The 22,673-nt window shown below is 36.2% G+C and overlaps 1 protein-coding gene across 2 annotated transcripts in view; it reads left to right on the top strand.

Annotated features, from left to right (window-relative positions):
- LOC108756694 (POU domain protein 2-like) overlaps window positions 1-22,673 on the top strand; it is a 141,838-nt gene that overhangs the window by 92,071 nt on the left and 27,094 nt on the right. For both annotated transcript variants that reach the window (XM_018500695.1, XM_018500696.1), the window contains exon 4: window positions 17,519-17,575. In XM_018500695.1, coding sequence (XP_018356197.1) covers window positions 17,519-17,575 — 57 coding nt within the window. The remainder of the gene's footprint in view (window positions 1-17,518; window positions 17,576-22,673) is intronic.

The following is a 22,673-nucleotide window of genomic DNA, read 5'->3' on the forward strand; positions in this document are numbered from 1 at the left end:
GAGAGAGAGAGAGAGAGAGAGAGAGACGAGGGAAGGAGAAAAGAAAATAAAATTAATTATAACTGATGTAAAATATTATTTGTAATAAATAATTAAAAATTAATACGATTGAGAGAAAAATATGTGTGTAAAGTATTTGTCCAATTGTGAATTTTAAAAAAGCATTTCCGAAATAGCTTCGTAAATTACTAGTTGGCAAAATTAAAAGCTCGCGTCTGTCGATACGCACCGTCAAAGAAGAGAGATAGGAGAGACGTTTCTATAATTCAGTACGGTACCTATCGAAACGTTGGTTGAGCGGGATCGGGGATCAGGGGTGGATAATGTATGTACCCTTGGCCGTGCGATGGGAAGGCGGGTGTTCGGAAAGCACGTAGGGGATCTATATCTCTCTCTTTCTCTCTTCTTCCCGCTTTTTCTCTTCCTCTCACTCTTTCTCTCTCTCTTTCTCTTTTTCTCTCACTTTGATGCTTTTGAGGGCATGCGGGGGTGTACTTCCTGAGAGAACTCCAGATGGGGGAAGAGAGGCAGTGCTGACCATTGCGAATGGACAGCCTTGGCTCACCAGTAGGAGCGTTGCGTCCGGCAAGTTAACTTGGAGTAACTCTAAAAGAAAATAAAAAGAAGTAAAAATGTTCCCCGCTCTTGCTCTCATAATGAGAGTTAACGGAGAAGCACATGACGATTCTAAGTTAGTATGTAGAATTAACAAATCTTGATAAAACCTTCTCGGTCCTAAATGTTGCGTCCGAATTGTGCAAACGCAATGTGTTGAACAAGGTGTTAAATTTATACGTATTAAATTTATACGAAATATTGTATTTTTAGTTTTTTTTACTTGAAAATCAAATTGAGACGTTAATTGATCGATCTATATTTCTATAGTCTCCTTTAAGTTAATTAAATTAAATAATTTCCCGGTATTAATTGTATAACGAGCAAAGAAAGTGTTGTTGACGAATAAGTGACAGGCAAGAAAGTGTTGCTAATTCCAAAAGGGGAAACTTGAAAGGATGATATTTCTGATGATATTTCCTGTGATTTTACACTTTTGGATTCTGGAGAAATATGCGCAACAAAAGAAAGAGCTGGAATATCTTCCGGAGGATAAGTACGAATATTTTAATAAAAATATTTAAATTATTTAGAAAAATTGTTTTACATATGATTTTATGTTTTAAAATATAATTAATTTTGATTGAAATCCAGCATTTTGCATATCTAAATTATTTCGGACTTACATTTTACATAAATTTTTTATTTTATGAGATATTTTATATACAACCATCTTTGAAATCTAAATTTTACATATTTGTTTTTTATTCCTCAATTACTCGTAATTTCACGTTCATTATCCCGAGCGACACTACCAGCATAATTCAAATTGTCTCGTCAATTTCGATGAATTTTAACGACAAAAATTATCTCCCGCATGCGTCGTTTTTTTAAATTAGCCACCATGCCTTTTCACACCAAATTTTTAAGTATAAAAAATTTCTACTATTCAACCCCAATGCCCACATTATAACGTTCATCCGGTCGTCGTACTGAAATCATCTCTCCGCTTTTCCATTTTACTATGCAGCATCGTTTTTGCACGATCCCCAACACGAACATATATTATGCATGTCGCATTCTCATTGGTTCTGCGACCCGGTAAAATTTCGTCGCTTGATGTCCATAATATATGTTCCAGTATCTTTGCAATAATGTTTTCCTTTGTTAACGTGTATCTGTAATTCAGCTTAAAACTAAACGTTATACAGGTGATCAGTTTGACATTTTTGAACTGAGATAAAAGGAATTAATTTTGTGACATTATCATCGTGTATGGTCAATAATTACGCCGCGGTAGGATTTAAAATGTAAAACCAACCCTCCTTCTGTGATTAGAGCAGCGTGCGGCGATTGGGGTTGCTTTTAGTTCGTGGGGGTATGACTACGCTATTTTAAAGGTATGGTCCCCCTCTACGTTTTCGCTCCAAACTTCGGTCACCCTATTCGCTTTGGACAATCTGTAGATGCACTTGAATTACTCGAGTTCTCGTCGCTCTCGCCTCTCCACAATAGGCGATCGTCCCATGCGATAGTTCTTTTCACGTACATTCCTCATCTTGTCGTTGTATATTATGTCAGATACTTAGATGATTTAATTTTATTTGCCTTGCAAAAGGTGAAGAATAAGCGAAAATCTTCTTTATCGGTAAATTGAATTGACATTAGCTTCTGCTAGTAGATTTGAGACAAGTAAATAGTCTACGAACTTAAAATTCAATATTTTAGTGAAACGTTAATAAAGTGACGGAGTACACTTGCTGTGTTTCTATAGAGGATGGGTTTGAAAGTTCAATAGGACTATATTGTGAGAAGTCGAATGTCAATCACGCTTTGCATTGTCGACCAATATTTTACGTCTATCTCAGATGAAAGAAGATTATAACAATGAATTTGAAGCGCATATCTTGTAGCTTGAGAAAATCTAGGAGATTCTATGCATAAGCATGTAAATCTTCAATTTTTTATTAAACAAAATTATTGCTATGTAGTTTAATTAAGGAATATTATTTGCTTAAGATATTCTTTTTTTTTCGATTTTGTTTTTTATCTGTTATGTAACTTATTTTAAATTTTTTTAGCGATAATAAGTTTACCATTTATATTTGGCGTACGAAATTATGCAACGTTATGAATTTACATTTTTAGACCTTTTCATATTTATTAAACATTTTTATTTTGTATTGTACATTATTATTGTACATGTTTTTTTTTTATTTCATTTATTTAATACTTTTAAATTTATCTAAAATCTTTATTATATTTTATCTAAAGATCTTTTTCATTATATAAAAGTTATTTTAATAAGATCGAAGTTAATTTGGCCAGAAAATATATTCGTGACAACATGCGAGGTTCGTCTCGTTTCCTTTACAGTGCATGTAGCTTCTTCGCGATCTGGGGAGAGCGGTTTATCAGATCGTTATCAGGGGATCTGACCGCGTTCTTGCTTCTGGGCCAGTCACGATCAGGGCCCGATCGCTCCCATCTTTCCCCTCGCCTCACTTCTCTCGTTCTTACTTTGTACAGCACCTTAATTAAGCGTTATGAGTTGAACTCCTCGTTAACGAAAGACTATGTTCTCTGTGTATGCCTCGGACAGGTATGTAGTTAGTTACAAAGCTAGTGTACATCGTGAATAAACTTGATGCACTGTATCTAAGATATTAAACAAGTTTTGTTAACAAGTTGTTGCCATATATAATATATAGCCAATTTAATATCACGTTGACGTAGTCGCAGATTGGGGTATATGCACAGAATTTAATACTATCGCTACAGAAAGAACGAATAGCGATGGGCAGTTTTCTCTGCGAAGGTACAGATTAAGAGGGAACTGAAGCCGCTTAATTTCCTGTCTTCTCTTCCGCCGCGATGCCCCGCACCCTGAAAATAATATTTCTTCGTTCGGCCGTCAGTAGCAAGATGGCGTTCTCGAATTAATTAATTACATCCCCGCCGGCGTGCTGGTGCCTAACTCGATTTCGCGCAATTGAGTTGTTCCTTTCCAGGCGTGATGCCCGGCCCACCGTCTTACCTTCGTTCTCTACTCGTTTTCCTCTTTCACGTCGAGTTATTATCGATATTTGCACGCTACGATAATTATTGGCCAATTCCATTCGCGGCTCTATCCTTCGCATTCTTTTGTTATCGCAAAATCCTAACATTTATTCTTTTCGTCTTTCTTACTCGGCATTATCCAAAAATGTTATCATATAGTGAAAATTAATACGATTATAATTTTTTCTTTAGAAAAGTATTACATCTTGGGAGGTTTTACAGTAAATTACATATTTTAAAACGTTTGTAAAATACGTAGAAATTTTGTTATTATAAAATAATTTTTATCAATCTTTCAATTTTCACGGGAAAAGAATGATTTTGTTAAAGTATCTAAAAATTGAACTAAGTTTCTGTATCTATAGGTACAAAACTGAAGATAATTTTGTTGATCAAAATAATTATGTAGATTAATTACGTAAAATTTTAAAAGAAGATGATATTATAGATTGAATTGTGTTTCAATTCTTTTTTAACAAATTTAAATTTATCTACCAGAATTCACAATTAAAAATTCACTCTTTTAAAGTCCAACATTCCTGGTGGAGAGTTAAGCTTTGATGACAACGCTGTAAAGGTTTTAACATTTTAACAACCAGTTAAAGCGTTCAACATAATTATTTTAATGATCCAAGTAAAATTCTTTTCAAATCTGTCTCTCTAACTAAATTTTTAGATGCTTTAGCAAAATTATTCTTTCCATGCAATATTAAATTTTTATTGTAAATCTCAGTTTATATATACGCAATTTTATTTAATGCGTTACTAAAGGGTATTGTAGTAGTCGCCATTGATGCTGACCGACAGCAGTTTAACAAAGTATTTCAGTTGAATCGCCATTCACGGATAATGGCGACCGAACCGTCTAATCGGTGCGAACGCGGCAAAAAAATTGCCACACACGATGTCTAAATAAAAGTCCCGGTGGAAAAATCAGTCCCTATTACCTAATGACCAGTCCTCCTTCCCGTTCTCCATCGCCATGGAGAGGTATGTTGCACGTACGCGCGCTTCGTTACATGTATATCACGAGTGCCACCGCGTCGTGTGTGCGACCACCTCGATGGTCGTTAACCGTAGCCTGGGAAAAGCACACTGGGATATGAACGCGCGTGGATGCGCGGAATATGTCCGCCGCGGATACACGCGAATCCAACGATGACTATCTTTTTTTTTCACGTCTTCTCTTCCGCACTATCTTTACCGGTGTATTGCAAACCGTGCTACAATTATGATTACCTTTATTGCGATTTGTCATGGTACACGCGGCTTTTCCTGGGTATATAGGTTTTTAGAAACAGATATTTTTCCAAAGTTTTCTTAATTACTCATATCTCTCGTTCCTGCGTGTTTTGTTATAACATTTCAATTACATTAAAAACAGTGAGGAGTAGCTTTTTATGTAATGCCATCGTGGAATTCTGTTTTTCCAAAGTTGCTAAGGCCGAGTCGTACGCACCAGTTTCCGGCCAGCGCCAGGAACACTCTCGGCGGTTATAATGTATGGTGCGGATTAGTACTGGCTCTCTTATTGTTTTCCACTCTTGCGAGAAGAACGAACACTCCTCCGCCGCTACCCCAACCTATCCCCAACCTATTCCACGTTTCCGACCACCCTCGAAGGAACCATCTCCATCGTGCTACGCCCACGCTCGCCCTTAGTTATAACTTAATTACAAGAAAAGCTGCTCGCAGAGCGCCGGCGGAACCTCCGGTTCGAAGCGATATATATTAGATTTTCTGTCATTAGAAACTTCTTGCCCCAGGAAATTATATCCCGGTCCGAGGATGGGGATGGTGAGGAATAGACGAGACGCGGATAGAAGAAGGAAAGACTGGCGAGAGAAACGACGGCGAGATATTCGATTTCTTTTGTTACCGCGCGCGCGGGAGACGAGGCGGGGTGGCGGAACTTCCGCGCGCGCGGACTTCCGGTCGATGGAACAATTAACGGCCGAGACACAAGGCTCTTCTGGATCGGAAACTTCCAGATATCTCAGTGCCTACGTGTCTCACGTGAGATATAGAAGTGCTCGAGCGAGTTATGAGCACGAGCTTTGAAAATCAATGACGTACGAATGGTTTTTGTTTGCGAGATATCTATTTATCATTTATTTGTTACATTTACACGAAAATGACGCTAAAGTATTTAAAAATTTAACTTGATACAGATCCGGAAATAATTTTATTGAATCAAAATAATATACGCTTAAATATACTATCAAATTTAATTTAAGTTGAGTTGCTGCTCCTATTCAATGTATCGTCATTTTATAAAACACTGAATAAATTTATCCATTGCTTTAGTATAAAAAATAAAGATATATTGGATTAGATTAAATTTAATTATACATACTTAAAATTACATACTTGAAATTTTTACGCAACTACTTTGGTCCAATAAAATTACTTGCAAATATGTCTAGTTAAATTTTTTAATACTTCGTTTTTTTTATGAATTTATATATAATATATAATTTTATTTAAAAATCTCGTGAAAATGATCGTTTTTCCCTTTTTGTTTTTTAACTTAAACTATTTTTTAATTAGAGTAAAGTTAGTAATTAAACACAATCCATATATTCTAATACAAGTCATAGTAGAGAATAAAAAGGTACTTAAGGCTACTGAAGACATTCGGTGCAAACATATAATTCTAATAGCAGTCAAAATCAACGAAAAGTAAATTAGTTATTTGGTTCTCAAAACTTATTAATTTGTGCTGTGCAAAATAAATGCAAATGAATCTTTATATGAAAGGAGACAAGGGGTAAAAATTCTTTATTCTCAAGAATTGGCGCCAAAGATCTGGGTGGATCAAAGGGGAACAGCGATACTGGCCGATACCGCGCGGCGACGCGACGATATTCAAGATGTTAATTGCCGACAAACCTCTCTAATTACCGCGTAATTATGAGCAGCAGCGTGCGCGAGAAAGGCTTGTATACGCACACAGGATCTCCCGCATATCGCGCTTAATTGTCAGGACTATACGGGGATTATTCCTCGCGCCGTGCTGGCGCGGCTCGGCTATTGCGCCAATTAAGGCGAATTTCTGTCGCTATTATTTTTTAATGGTTTATACACGCGCCCCGCGCGCCTTTGCATTCAATGAATATTTCATTCATGCGGACGGTAATTCTGCTTAATCGGTAAAATCGGTACGAGCGGGCCATTAATTAAAATCGATTAGCTGAACAGATCGGTTTGATGAACTTGCGATATTCACAGTGCTGGTGTACGGATCTCGATGAAATGTAAAATACCTGACGACGATTAATAATTTTAATAACGATATCGATATGTGGTAATGATGATAATAAAGATAATGAAAAAGTTATTTTATCACTTCGGCTATTTCGCTTTGACTTACTTTGCAAATGTTAATATATATAAATATAAATAATATTTATGACAATAAGATATAATTCGCAAATAATTAGAATGTATTTATCAACGAAGTTAACGTTCTGCAAGCGTTTTCACTTTGTACTTAAATTCTCTTTAATTTGATTATATCTGTTATGTCCTTGAAGTCATAAAACTGTTTTTGTTTTAATAAAATATTAATATAAAATAAATTTTGATCGTGCTACAATGTTAATTGAAAACATTAGACGTTTCCTCTAATCTAATTATAAATGTTATTATAAAATAATATTTTCGAATGAGATGAATGTGAAATCTTTCTGAAAATAGAATATGTAGACAAAACGTCTTAATGCATCGAACTTTTTTTGATATCACACCACGAGATCTAATTTAAAACTCATTAATCACAATCTGTCACAATTCACGGCGATTTACAACTGCTATCAGAATACCGTGACGCATCGAATTTCCTTGAGTCTGCATGACGAAGATTAGCCACGTAGTATGTAATCTCAGACTTAATATCGTTTTTATCATATCGTTAGAGACGATATATACTTGTTCTCCCAATTATTTCAATATCTATGCATAATGTACTCTGTAATCGGGATTATAGACGTTTGATAACAGTTATATTAGAATTTATGTAACATAGAAAATAATATTTTGAAAAATATTTAAATGATTTGTTGACGTATGCGAAGTTTCTCAATCCATTTCTATCATTTTCTCAATGTAGCTTAATTTTAATCTCGGTTTAACTTATTTTCTATCTTCTAATTCTAAGAATGAAAGAAGATCAAGGGTAAATTAAACCGACGTTAAAGTTAATCTATATTGGTTCACGGAAAGGATGATTTTGCTGAAGTATAATATAAAACAAAATTTAGCTTAGATGCAGATTTGAAAATAATTTTGTTAAACAGTCAAAATAATTATGTAGCACGTTCAAATTGATTGCTATTATTGATACAGTATCAAAATTTTACAGAAATCGCTCATTATGCTTGAGATTCTTGCGTAATTATATTTTGATGATCTGACAAAACTGTTTTCCGATCTAGCTTTTATAATTTTTATATATTTTATTAAAATCGTTTTTTCGTAGGAAGGAGTCAATGAGTTTGTATAAAAGGGAGTCCTCCGGAGGAGCTCAATATCAGTGCGCTCCTCGCCCTGATGAAGTGAACGGCAAGGTTCGCGAAACATTGGCATTAGCAATGGGATCACGATACGGCGATAACTCGCAAACCCTTTAGCATTTCTAAATGAGTCAACGTCAATGAACCTACATAAGTAGATGGGATGCTGAGAATATTCCAAACAAATTTTATTTTTATACTTATCTATTCAATTAGTACATATAGAATTAAATTTACGTTATATATACCTTTATAAGAGGGAGAAATGTAAAAATAATTAATTTAAGACTTTTGGACAATACTTTTCTTTTTTTTTTTCCAAAACAAAGTTTTTAAGATAATAACTACGAGATGCTGCAGCCACCTATCTATTTAAAGGTTTAGGGAAAATTTTCTATTTCGTAAATGAATCAAGCTCGGTATCGATCTTTCGTTTGAACGATTCTCACTACCGCCCTCGATGCTTCGAATACTTCACCGTCTTCGTCGTTGCTCCCAGCCAAGGAGTTTCTGTGCGGAATAAGTCGGCTCCATTACTTCGCCGCGTGAAGCACTTTTCTCTCCCCTTCCTCTGCGCGGATACAGTCCATGCTCTCCCCTCGAATCCATGGAAAACCACCCCCACGGGCGACATGTTGGTATATGCGTCCCTGTTAATGGCTTCTCGTTCTCCAGCGTACGTGCAAAGAAACGGGCGCGGCGTGGACATGTCTGTGCACTATCACGGTAATTCGAACGAAAAGACGATAATACATGTGAAGTATGCCTTGCGAATTGATTATTGTAGGAATTTTTCATGAAAAATCTCATCAGTATCAAGTGACTTGTGATCACTTAAATCTATGGAATGCTAATTCTATCAGCGTTGTTCAGCGGAATACTAATTTTTAAACTTGAATTAAGTAGAAAACTAATTATTTAACAATAATTCGGTCTGTTATTGATTTTTTTCCAATCGAGTGCACTCAGATCCTCGTTGGAATACAAGATCGTGCACGAGAAGACAACACGCTTGAAAGAATAGCTCGAGGGATAAAGCGCAATAAAAAGGGGGTTGGGAATCCTTTATGCATTCGAGGTGCGGCACGCGACACCCCAACCCTTCTAAGTCGCGATAGACTCATCAATTTCAAATCATTTCTCTCTCGCGCGGAAGATCATTCTCCTCTTTTTCTCCTATATATGTCTCGTTTACTCGCGACACCCCGTAGCTGTTACGCACCACCGTCCATCATCTGCCAAAGGGCGCGAGTACATCCCCTGCTAACCCCTCTTTTTTTTTCATGTTACTAACAATCCGACGAACGGCAATTATTTCGGAATCTATCAGTTCCTCCGGATTAAATTCAAGAACGATTATCGTATGGGCCGATGATGGATCGGGGGTATGCGTCTACTGTGGCTGTTTTAGGCACAAATGTTATTACATACGAAAAAAAACAATTGCTGAAAGATCTAAAGTTTTGTTGGACCATTACAATAATTTTTGGAAACTCAAAAATGATGAGTGGTGGTGCTGTAAAACAACAAAATTTTCAGATCTGTATCCAGTAAAATTTTAGATCGTTCCTTTCGTGTAATGGTATACATATTGCGCAGTGACAGCATGTATTGTTTAATGTGTCGTGTAATTACGTAATCAATAATAATACACTTGTAATTACGTAATCTGATTATGTAATTACAAATAATGCGTTAATTTAGTCCTAAGAAGCGGAGAAGTGCGTTCGGCACACGCAATGCCCGCATAGTGCGCTTGATGTTTCATGGAATTCGAGATGCATGAATATTAGACGACGGATCTCACGGATCATTGACGCAAATTCTCGGAAAAAAAGTAATCGGTTACTTTATGCCAGAAGATTATTATCGTTGTTATGCACAAAGCGTTTGTGGGTAGCTCGACCGCGTTACAGCAGATGAGAAATATGGAAAAAAAGAAGGAAAAGAAAGTACTGTTGTCCGCTTCGCAGAAGCGTGATTGTTCAATGCGTTTACGTTTTTTACGGTTCGATAGTATCGTAATTTGCAGGTGTTAACAATATTTATTTATTACTTACACGATTATTACGTTACATTGAGTTATTATATTATATACAATTTATTAATAAATGTAGTTACTTTGCATTGTCTACAATGCTATTATTATTGTATATATATTTAATTTTATTTAGAAGGCATATTAATTATGTACAATTCTTACTTTAAGATTTAATGCAAAAATCTGTATTTTTATATTAAATTTTAAAATACGACGGATTGTGTATTAAAACGCACAGCATTTAATACATATAATACATACTGTAATAGCGAAAAAATTAATAAAGTTTTTTTATTAATATACAATCCAGAGATTTAAGATTTAAAAAATCTATATTTGTTTATTAAATTTTAAAGTGTATTAATACATAACATTTAATGCATAACTGAAATTTCGAAAATTTCGATATTACCTGATCTGTCACCGAAAACAAATTTGTGCGGTATACTTTGAATTTCAAACTATACCCTTGAAATAGTATTTGAAAATTTTTCTAAGGTGTTGCAATCGCGTGTAGAAGACATCAGCACTTAAATGTCTCGCATAACTACATTCGTTTTTAACGGCTTCTGCTTTCGACTTACCGAGATATCATTAAATGTGCGTCCTGAAAGCGTCCAGCCACTGAGGGGGACGTAAAAGGGAAAGAGAAATAAAGATAGAAAGAGAAAGAGCGACATTTCCAACCCTTCCGCCCGGGTGGAGCAACTCTCATAATAAGAGAGAAGGTTCGCAACCACCACTACCACCACCACCACCACCACCACCACCACCCCCGCCGGTCTCAGTCGGCGGGGGTTCGTTGGACAAGGCGGTCGCCATGGAAACGGAAGATCAAGTGGGTTACCAGCGTGGCTCGCCGGAGGAGTGCGACGGGGTGGCTGTGTGCCGGGGTGGGTTGATTTCTTCATAACGGCCGCCATTATCGCGCCCTCCGACCGTGCCTCTCGCTTCCTCATTATGTCCCGGGGCGGAGAGGAATATTCTTGTTTCAAAAATAATCGCCGCCGACCAGTTCGCGAATGGCGCCGTTTGTAATTGGAAAAAGTCTCGGCTCGCGTACACGAACTTCCTTCTCCTTCGTCCTCTCTCTCTCTTTCTCTCTCTCTCTCTCTCTCTCTCTCTTTCTCCCACTCTCACCCCTTTTTTTCTACGACGTTTCTCAGCCGGTTTCTTTTCTCTTCCGCCCGGAAAGTTTCGAATTTAAAGTCCCACCTAACCCGCGGATTTTTCCGGTACGCGCGTAAAACCTGTTCTCGTGGTTCTTTCGATGTATGTGTCTGCGTGTGTACGTCTGTGTAGGATATTATGGAAGTTGATAGTTACGTAATCGTGTTTTTGCGAACTGCTGCGCAAGGCCTTTTCGAGCGATAGGCATTTCTGAGGTTTTTCTTCTTCCTTCCGACAATGTAAATACTTTAATATCCGCAAAACTCGAAGTTTTCCAATCACAGCCTATTTCCATATATCAATGCATACTTTCGTTTTAAAAATATTTTAATTCTATAAGACTATAATATTTGTATATTCATATAAGCATGAAAATCCATTTTGACTTGAAAATAGCTTTTTTCTCTTCTAACATATTTGTGTTCAAACTTTTCGATTGGTTTCGTTTAATAACGTTTAAAAATATTTGTCGTCTGATTTTCTCCTTCAATAACAACATTGAATTGAAGATTTTGATGTCACAAGCAGGTATGGTCGTCATATAGTCACCCAATCAGCTTTCGACGCGAGTGTTCCGCCGCGATTTCTCATCACTATTCACGCGCATTGCAGGACGGCGTACGATTTTCCATGGTGGCCGGGTATATGGGTATCAGCCGTGGCGGTTGATCGGTCGACCAGAACGTGGTTTCCATATCGGTTATCGGCGTCGGGGTGGCGGTGCATACATATCGTCCGAGTGCGGGTTCTCAAAAATTGATGAGAGGGCTGGATCGCCGCCACGCGAAAACTAGATGTATCCAGGTGCCGCATCTTGTATTCATGGTAGTTCGCGTGGCGAAGTAAAGGCAGAGCCAGTGAACCGAGGAAAAAAAAAATGGGAAATCAAATATCGCTACACAGGCAGATCATCGTAAGGACACCGCGAAAAATCGAGTCACTAACACAACGTGGCATTCTGCGCACGAAGATGATTCCTGGCAATCCTTCTTCATCGCTTTGCGCGCGAATAACGATATAACCACGCAGTATAAGAATGCGCTTATAATAATTTATACGAGTTTGTATAAAGGCCAATTAAAAGAATGTAAAAAAAATACATTTGTTCGGAGCATTTTGAGTAATATTGTGTACATCGAAAGAAAGAGCCTGGCTGGCTGTAGCTACCAAATGTTGAATGGAATAATTTCAACTAAATATTTAGATAATATATAACCAAATCATAGTTTTAACTTTACAAACGTAAAGTAATACCGTTTGGTGATACTCACTAAATATTTGTAAAGATAAAATTATGGTTATATTATCTGAACATTTGGTTGAAATTATTTTACTCAACATTTGGTAGTTATAACCAAACTTGTTTTTTTCAGTGTACTTCGAATGACAGAATTTTATATTGATATAAATTATTCTTATTTTATATATGGAAAAAGATTTGTTTGGACTTAGATTCGGACATCTATATACTACGATATATATATATATATAAATCATAAAGAAAGAAATTTTTTTTTACTCATCTTCATTGTCATCATTGCTCATCATTGCTTAATGCGCATCATTATTGCATTACTATTTACTGTATGACACATAGAAAATAACTATCTTATGAATCTACTTAATGTAAGGTACGTTATAAAAATATTTATAAATTTATGCGAGTCTTTTTTCTGCAGGGATGTTACGTAAAGTACAAACATTACGATGTTATGAATCAATCGAAAAATGTCAATAACGCATTGTTACTACCATCGCATGTATACTTAAAGCACACGTGATACCTATACCTTGAACTTTAAACCTCAAATTATTTAAATGATTAATCAAGTGTACATAGTTGCCTAATTGACTTTTATTTTGTAAATTCTTTTAAGATTCTTCTAAGACTACTCTTACTCCGTTTTATTTTAAAGATCGATATATCGGTTGCAATATATGGCCATACGTGACGATTGGCGTAGTTGTGGCATAGCGTACCTGTCGGAAAGCCGCATCCATTAAAGCGAGGGGCTGGAGTGTGGTTAAACTACCGCAAAGCACCGAAATGTCAGCATTAATATTGCAACCGTCTCTTGCAACCGCCTGCTGGCGGTCGCTTCTATGCTTATTATACTTATTGTATCGTGCTATCGAGCTTAAATATTAAAATCTCGTTTCCGTCCATGGCACGTATACCTACATGGATGCGCAGGATTGATCGAATTTTATGAATTAATCGATTAACCGAAGGTATGGAATTTTATATTGTTGATTGTTAATTATTCAACTTCCACGAAGTTGCATCGAAATGATCTGAAAGTTTCGAAATTATTTTTAACCTACATACAACTTTCCCAAATCTTAATTCAATAAGTGTACGCTTGAATTTTTATTAATAAGCAAGCTTGGTATTCATTTTTGTATCGGTCATTGTTTATTAAAGTCCACGCGGTCTAACTGATTGCGATAAAGGAGAAGGAAGAGATCGATCCGTGCAATCGATAACCGGCCTTTGGCGAAACGAGATCGTAATCGCGAGATAATAGCGGTCTCGACACGCTTCCGTCTTCGTGGTCGTATGTCGAGTGCTTGACGAGAGCACCTGTCCGCGGTATTGAAGTTATCGGCACAGGTGTCACGTGTACATATACGTTAAATGGGGCTGCTGATGGGTGTGCGCTTTATACAGGAAGGTATAAGGCCTGCCCTTTATGAATACCAAGATGTATCCGGGACGGTAGCCGCAAACACGCGATTCCGGCTGGCGCGGACGTGTCGAATTAATAAGTGAAAAAGTGAGGTCCGACAACGCCGTGACGTACTTCAGAATTGATGTCTGGAAATCTCGGCCGACGACGCAAATAGTTGAGTGAATTGACTGCTTCGAACAAACAGAGAGAATAAAAGAGAGGAAAATTTTTTATTCCCATTCTAGAGCGAATTTTCTGAGTTATGTGTAAAAGGGTGCAAGATTAATGATAAGAACTTTATAATTATGCGAAAGGTGAAACATGAGAGTGTTAATGTTAATAAGAATATGTATATTTATTGAAAAAAATGTTCTAATTGAACTAACAAAAGAACCGAACAAGAGCGGCATTTTAGTGAGACCGAATAAAATTTCTGATTATGATAATCTGTCCTCATCAAAATAGTGTTCTTGTTGAGCTCTTTTGTTGATTTGATTAGAACATTTTTCTCAGTGTTAGAATAATGCGTCGCTATCTACTATATTTCTTTATATTTATATCTACTATATTTCTTTATATTTCTGATGCTGTGTGTGAGAAAGATTGCATTGAGAAAAATTTCTGTTGGAAAATGGACAAACCCAAAAGTTTCTGATCATGTAATATCAATAAAAATTCTAATTATCTCAACTAGAATTATAATAGATTTAATCAGAAAATTCGGATTTGTCCATTTTTAACCAGAATTACAATTAATTCAATCAGTTTCTTTTTTTAATGAGAGTTCCATTGAAGCAGGAATTTATCAATTACCATTTGACACTCAATGTTTCATGAAGATTTCGCTGAGACTGATTTTACAATATAAAATTATCGCTGATTAATAAATAATATGAACGCGTAATTTTTATTTTACGGTATGACAGCAAACAGAGAGAAGGAAAGAGAAAGCGACAGTGGGGTTATAGTCGTTCGCGTGATATGTGCAACGGGGCAAAAAAGTGCATGTGCAAACCGTAACTTCTTTACGGCCCTCCGGAGAGTCGTCGAACGACGAAGGTGCATCGTATTTATCCGCGTTCATTCCTATTTAAAGGAATGGGTGGGCGTCCTTTCGACAGCCGGTATTTCATTTTGATAAATCGTCGCATTCGCTGATGTCTACCATTAAACAAGAATTTTGTGGCTTCTGTATAAAGTACATGGAAAGAATGATTTTGCAGAAGAATCTGAACATTTAGCTAGATATAGATCTGTAAATAATTCTGTTTGACCGTCAAAACAATTGCATAATACTTCAAGCACTGTTTCTCACGCTTGAATTCAAGCAATGAAAAATAATTTTACAAAAAGTTTTAACATCCTAGTAATTACTCAGTTTGAGTTACTACATAACTATTTTGATGGACCAACAAAATTATTTTTCAGATCTGTAAAAACTAAATGTTTAAACATTTCAGCAAAACCGTTCTTTCTATATACACGAACGAAAAGACTGTCTTGATAAATATTAAAATATGTTGAAAAATCTATGTATATATTTTTTTTTAATTTTTATGCGCTGAAAAAGTTTTGAAAATTAATGCGCGTAACTACGATAGAATTTAACGCGCGTTGTCGCTCATGAAAAAGGATCTTGTCATCGATGTTCTCTAATATCGGTCAAACAATCGATCGTACCTCGCTACTGATGAATTATGCATCGTATCTTCCCTCACGATTTTTTTTTTTTTTACGAAACTATAAGAAAGATTGCCTCAGGCATTATTACATGCGTGCATAAGAGAGAAGAGCTCGAGCTCTGGCTTATAAGGCCGCTCTTTATATTTAATTAATTAATGTAAACGCGTACTAGTTTCTAGGAGTCCTTCGCTCGATAATGAAAACGGTCTCGTTAAGGAACATTGTTTAGTTTTATTATAGCGACCTGGATAACTTAAGTGAAACATATTATAAATCGCCGATTAAGCAGATATTGATGGAATATATAAACAATTTGAAATGAAGCACAGGAAATATTTTATCCAATTGTTACATTAATACGCGCATCTTGAATTAAAGACGAAGGAAAAATTAAATGCATATTACCGATCAATATTATATTCATTATATGAATAATTCACTGGTCTTCCAATATATACGATGATATGTACGAAATGCGAGAGTCAAGACTGAAATCTTTTCCATCCCTTTTACTTCTACGTAACGTCTACGTGCTACCGTATATAGTCGTTACTTCCGTTACTATTTTCCACGTAGTGATCGCGTATATCCGCCCATATTTGTGGCGGGTTATCCTGCGAGAGCATGTATTGAAATGTCGTCGTTGCGGGCAAATAAGACGGAGAAAAGGAAAGGTGGGATTATCTGAATACAGTCGTTTCAGGGGTGAGTTGCGACCCCCTAGGGGGTAGTAGGTGGTCGCCCCTGGGGTCTGCCGGACCCCCACGAACTCGTCCCTCTCGTCGTGTGACGTACGGTGGTCATCCTCGCGCCGAATTACCACCATCTTCCCTTTCTCGTCCTCTTTGGAAAAGGGTCTGTCAAATAGATTATTTGAATATCGATCGATTGCATTTATGGTAGGATAACGGCGAGCCGCCCTATTTTCGAGAAATTGTGATCGGCGCAATTCCCCGCTATGCGTCATGATCGCTCGAGTTTTAGCATAATTCGGCCCGCAGCCTGATTGATAAATGCGATGTACTCCGATACTATCTCTGGACCATTCAATTCTCTCGATCTCCCGGTTTTAATCAAGACAGATGTGGGTTTCCATCGAATAAAATAGAACTATATGTGACATAACACATTTGTCAGACATTGAGGAATATTGAGAAACACTGGCTGCCTTTAGCAGAAAAAGCAGCTTTGCAACTGTTGTAAAATTCTTTAATATGATTGATTTATGTATCATTTTTATTATTTACACATTTATTGGTTCCATTAAGGATCTAAATGGAAGAAAGAATCTAAATGCAATCATTGTTTTATCATTAGCAGACATAATTTAACGTAAAAATAGTCTAACATTTACATAATTTAGATATTAGTTCTATTTGAAGTGTTTAATCCTTCTTATTAATTTTATTAAAATAATAATATGAACGTCGTAACAAATATTATTTAAATATGTGTGACAATACCGAGGATTATTTCTCTTGTATTATCTCTCTCTCTCTCTCTCTCTCTCTCTCTCTCTCTCTCTCGCTATTCTTTTATAATTTTATTAAAATTAACGAAGATGACAAGGCTGCAGCTTGCAAATATAAATCAATGTCTTCGTCATTGTTTCTCCACTGATGAAGAAGCGTGCTATTATCCCCAAAGGAATAGATTATAAGTAACCTTAATGTACAATAATTAAAATAAAACTACAATGCTTGCCGATTCGATCAAAGCAAAAAGTACTCGCGCATGTACCTCTTACGGAAAACGAATGATTTTCCCGATCGGCTTATAGTATGGCGTCACTAACGAGGGCTTGGTTGCGCTTTTTGTTTCAGGTAGCGACGCGCTCGGTCGAATCGATAAGGAGCCAACCTCGCCGGAATCCATACAAGGTGAGTTTGCAGAGTTGCATCGTATATTCTTGATTAACGTACGATGCCGTTTAATCTTCGTTTACGGTAGACATAAATTTCGTACAGAAATAATATAGCGATAGAATGATACGTGCAAGAAACGAACGCCTCGTCTTGATAATGAACCCGCACCGCTAGTTTTTTAAATGTACTTTTATCTGAGTAATCAACAATGTCACTTGAGTTGTCAATCTTAATCAGATTTTATTTTTATAAAATCTTAGTTTGATCTGTTTATGTAATTTTTAGTCGTACAGTGAAATTCAAAACTTATAGATATGTGAAAAAATAGGCTTTTGAAAGTTACAAAAATATATTATATAATATATTTGATAGAATAAAGTGATACAATTTCGAATATAATATAATTTTGAACGAAATAAGATTTTAATTCAATTTTTGAAGTTTAAGTTTCATTTTTCTTATTTAGGGGTTTTAGTGCCTTCTGTACAATGAGAACAAGGTTATCAAACTTAAACTTTATATTTGGGTTCAAATTTTATTTTATTCAGAATTGTACCACTTTACTCTAATATTTGTAATATTTATGACAATAAGATAAAAAATGTTTATAAAATAAGATATAGATAATCGATTTTTCTGCAAAAGATCCTCCATGCCGGAGACATCAGCTAATTTTTTTCCACGTAAAATATGTCATAAAACCAATTACGTTCGACAGATGCCGCTTACACGCAGCAGTTTATCATTTGCCTCGAGGAATTCTTCTGTGCCGTATAACCGGCCTTTTAACTTTGGAGAACCATCCGTGTGCATCCATTAGATTTTTCGTTAGGATCATAAAAGAATCACTAAAATATCTAAAAATTCTTTGCGGACGGTTCGACTGAATCGTCGATGATTTTTAGAAAAATTTAGTCCCTTTTCGGGACCCTTTTACGATTTTGACGAGGCGGAACGACTTAGACGAATTTGAAGTGCTAAAATTGCAAATGGCAACTTGACTCACGCGACACTAAACATAACAGAAAGGCAAGCGCGCGTGCAAATTTTTATATTATCATATCGTGAGAAAGTTTCGGTTAGAGCTGCGTGACCATTGTCAGCAAATTGAAATTAGAGGAAACCAATTGGGAATATTATATATTCTGTAATTTGTCTGTAGATTCCATAGCACCGAAAATTTATATGTAACTATTTATCAATTATAGCAAATTTTATTTCATTTTTTTTATAACTAGACATACGTTCTATCATAAAGCTCACATTCACGTAAACATGAAAATATTAGAGCATAATATAATAAATACACTGTTGTAATCTAACAGACGACCTTTAGTCCTTTAGATTCTTGCGTGTTTAGCAAAACAAACTTTTATATAACAGACCTAATAAGGAGAATTATTAATTCCATGAACGTGCGTTTCGAGAACGACGGGACAAACTCGAAGGGTGTCACGCGTCACGAGATCTGACATAGCGTGTATCGTTCTTCGCAGAAAGCGCGATAATGAGGGAGATGACAGAACGTAATGGATGCCGCCAAACGACTGCATCTGCAAAACTAAGAAACTTATTTGACGTGCGTAATAACGCAATCCTGCGAACATGCTTATAATAGTTATAATTATCGGTACATAGTGGCCATGCGACATCTTTTTTGTAGCTTTAATATATTAATCTGTTATTACATTTAAAAATAATATTGATAGAAATATTACGTATTGTTCTTAATATTAATATTGTATTTTATATAAATATTACAATTGCAATATTGTACATTAAGACCAATTAATACATTATTGACTGGACGTTTTATACATTATTGATTAGATGCAAACATTAATGCCTATGGCTATTTTTTTTATAAAATTTTATAAAATTCATAATATACAAAATATCAGAAAGGAGCAAACCACGACAAAAAAGACTAAACACAATCACTAATTTTATAATGAAACATTAAGATTCTTTGGTATATGGTCTGTTCTTATGTATATTTAAGATCGCTTTAAGTACAGTCTTAAGTACACTTAAGAACAGAACCATATTGACTCTTTAGGATCTTGAAATAAGAACAGATTATGAATAATAATTTTAAACTCTAACAACCTTGCACAATGATTTAAACTTGTTCAAAACTTAGAGAGCTAAACGCTTCCATTTCTCCAATGTCTCGTTGAGCGAGATAAATAGAAAACAAAAAAGATAGAACAGGCAGTCATTTGACAGAGAGAACTCTAGCATATATTCTGTTTATTTTCCTTTTATTTCGCTCAACGAGACGACAGAGAGAGAGAGAGAGAGAGAAACGTTCAGTTTTCAAGTTTTAAACAGGTCTGATTTAATATATATGTTTCTTTAGAAAGAATAGCATACAAGTGAGCTTGTTTCAGTTCTGAGTGAATGGTTGTAACGTTCAGTCAATAAAACACTAACTGATACGTCTACGTTTAATAATGTGTTAATTGTGTAATTAATTGTGTAATTGAGATAAACGAAGTATGCAACTGTCATCAAAGAAAAAAAAAAACATGGTACGGGTTAAAGCTCGACCTCATCGATGGAACATCGAGCTATCCTCTCAAGGTAAAATAAAACGGACGAATGGACAGAAACTAAGAAAGGTGTAGAGCTAGCTGACAAAAAATTCGCGGTTGGACCGGCCTCTCGGAAATGCCGAACCGGTCGTAAACAGAGGGGCTGGCGCCCCTTCGCGAACGGTGCTCCTCGTAGAAGTATCACAACGAAAGGAGCCGACCAAGTTCGAGAAAGAAAGAAAAAGAAACGATTGGTAAATAGAAGCGAGGTACGAGGAGCGAGAACGGGATCCGATAGGACCTGACCGGTGGTAGCGAGCGGGATGGGGGTGAAGGACACCGTCGCCGACCTGTGTTTTACTTTATAGCATTTAGTCCGTTGTTTATCTTATTGCTATTAGCCTCCGTCAATTAGTAATTGCATTTTTAATGTCGATTCTGTGAATCGGGTCCACCGGCCCGACGCGGTGAGCAGCATCGGAGGCCCCAACCTTGGTGGTTCGCGAGCGGGCCTGGGCGAACGGCTTAGTGGGGAGAAATCGTGGCCTTTCCTTGTGTCGGTCGGTAGGCACCGGACGCTGCTGTCAGAAGGGGGGGGGGCATGTCATTAGGAGTCATTAATATCGCGGACCTCTGTAATTTGACACACTTCCGATCGCCTAGCGCCACCACCACCGCCACCACCCGCTTCATTTTTCTCCTCTGCTTCCACGTCTTCCGAACGCATATCGCGACCATTCGCCCCGCGGCCACCTCATCGGCGCCTCCTTGTCTTCCTTTTTGCGCTTCCCTGCGAATCACCATGTCAGGAACGATGAAACTGCCGACGAAACGTCGTATGCTCCGCGGCATGTTATTCGTGTCATTTCGCGTGATAGTCAGGGGTTCTCACGAAAGAAATAATCGCACGTTTGTCTTAGATTTTGTCGAATTTCGGAAAGATGTCGCGAATTTAAAATATATATATACACAGAAAGAACAGTTTTACTGAAGTAAAACTAAAAGTTTAGGAAAATACAAATCTGAAAATAATTTTATTGGACTGTCAAAATTATGTAGAGCGCTTAAACGTTGATAACTATACTGCAAAAAGTTTTAGCATTCTAGCAATCAGTTTGAGCATCCTACATAATTATTATAAATAAAATTATTTTCAGATACTTATATCTAGTTAAATTTTCAAATGCTTCAACAAAGTTATTCTTTCCGAATTTAGAACATAATTTTTAGAGTATAATTAATATATAATATATTATAATATTTAAATCTAATTATTGATAAAATTAAATTTATGACAATATTTTAATTATGCTATTAAGAATTTTTCAATGACAAATGAACGATATATCAATATTAATTAATCTAAAAAATAGTTTGTCGCTAGTTGCATGCTTGATTATCGATGTTAGATCGTTTATGCGCTTATATTATACTTGAGGCGCAATTATCTCTTATTAAGCCGTCAAAGCGAATCGAGACTTAGCGCTCCAAGCCGATACGTGTCCGATTATGAAATCGTACTCGAGCGGATGCAATCGCTTGGTAATGCAGCCGCGATTAATATGATCCGCGGATGCTAATCGAGATTCTAATCGTTTATTCTCGCATCGTACCCGCACACCTGTTCGACCGATATGGCTAGACCAGGGATTCTTTTAACGCAGACTTCTCCGAGATCTTTCGAGCAGTCACGTTACTCATCATACTTTCTAATGTTGCTAGTACAAACTTTTTATTTTCATAACAAAATGATGTCAGCTGCCATTAACAAGTAAAAAAAATCATAAATGTCACTTTGAACTATGAAATCAAAGAGAGAGCAAACAGTAACAATACTTATTTTATTCGAATTGTTATTTGTGACATCTAACAATGTTGCTTTTTTGTGAATGGTAAAAGAAAAACATTGGATTTTGCATTTTCTAAATATTCTTTTATGCTATGATTTTTTTCAATTGCATCTTAAACCTTATGAAAATACTGATATATATTTTTTTTAATTAAAGCACGTTAAATATTAATAGTCGCTTCTTACAAATAATTCAATATTACAGTCGTCGTTTTTATATTCTGTGAATAATTATAAGAATGATCAATCGAAGCTCATCGCTTCACATTTGAAGAATCGTCTTTGCATTCGCGTCTCGAATTAAAGCAAACGACAAAAGTCAATGACGATGGAAATCCTGAAGAGGATCGATTTTGCTTGGCATGCAAACGATTTCTGCGATAAACTCGTCTGAAGACTGTTCACTCATGCGGGCACGGACGATAGTACATCTTCTTGGTGACTTTGTTATTCAAATCGTTCGTCGGGCCAAGGCTCGACTGTGGAAAATCTCTTTTGAATGTTAAAATATTTTTCCGACTTCTACGAAGGAAGTCCTATTCTTCACACCTTGGCTCAAAACCGCCAATTGTCACGTCAGTCACGCATTAACTTGTGAAAATTCAGCTGCCTACAACTTTTCCCATTTTTTCTTTATTTACTTTGGAAATTGTCAACATTTAACAAACTTATAATTACTTGGTGAAAAAGTAATAATTCTTATTAGTCCTATTGACTAATTTTTTTT

The sequence above is a fragment of the Trachymyrmex septentrionalis genome, unplaced genomic scaffold, assembly GCF_001594115.1.
Source record: "Trachymyrmex septentrionalis isolate Tsep2-gDNA-1 unplaced genomic scaffold, Tsep1.0 scaffold13, whole genome shotgun sequence".
Taxonomy (NCBI): Eukaryota; Metazoa; Arthropoda; class Insecta; order Hymenoptera; family Formicidae; genus Trachymyrmex; species Trachymyrmex septentrionalis.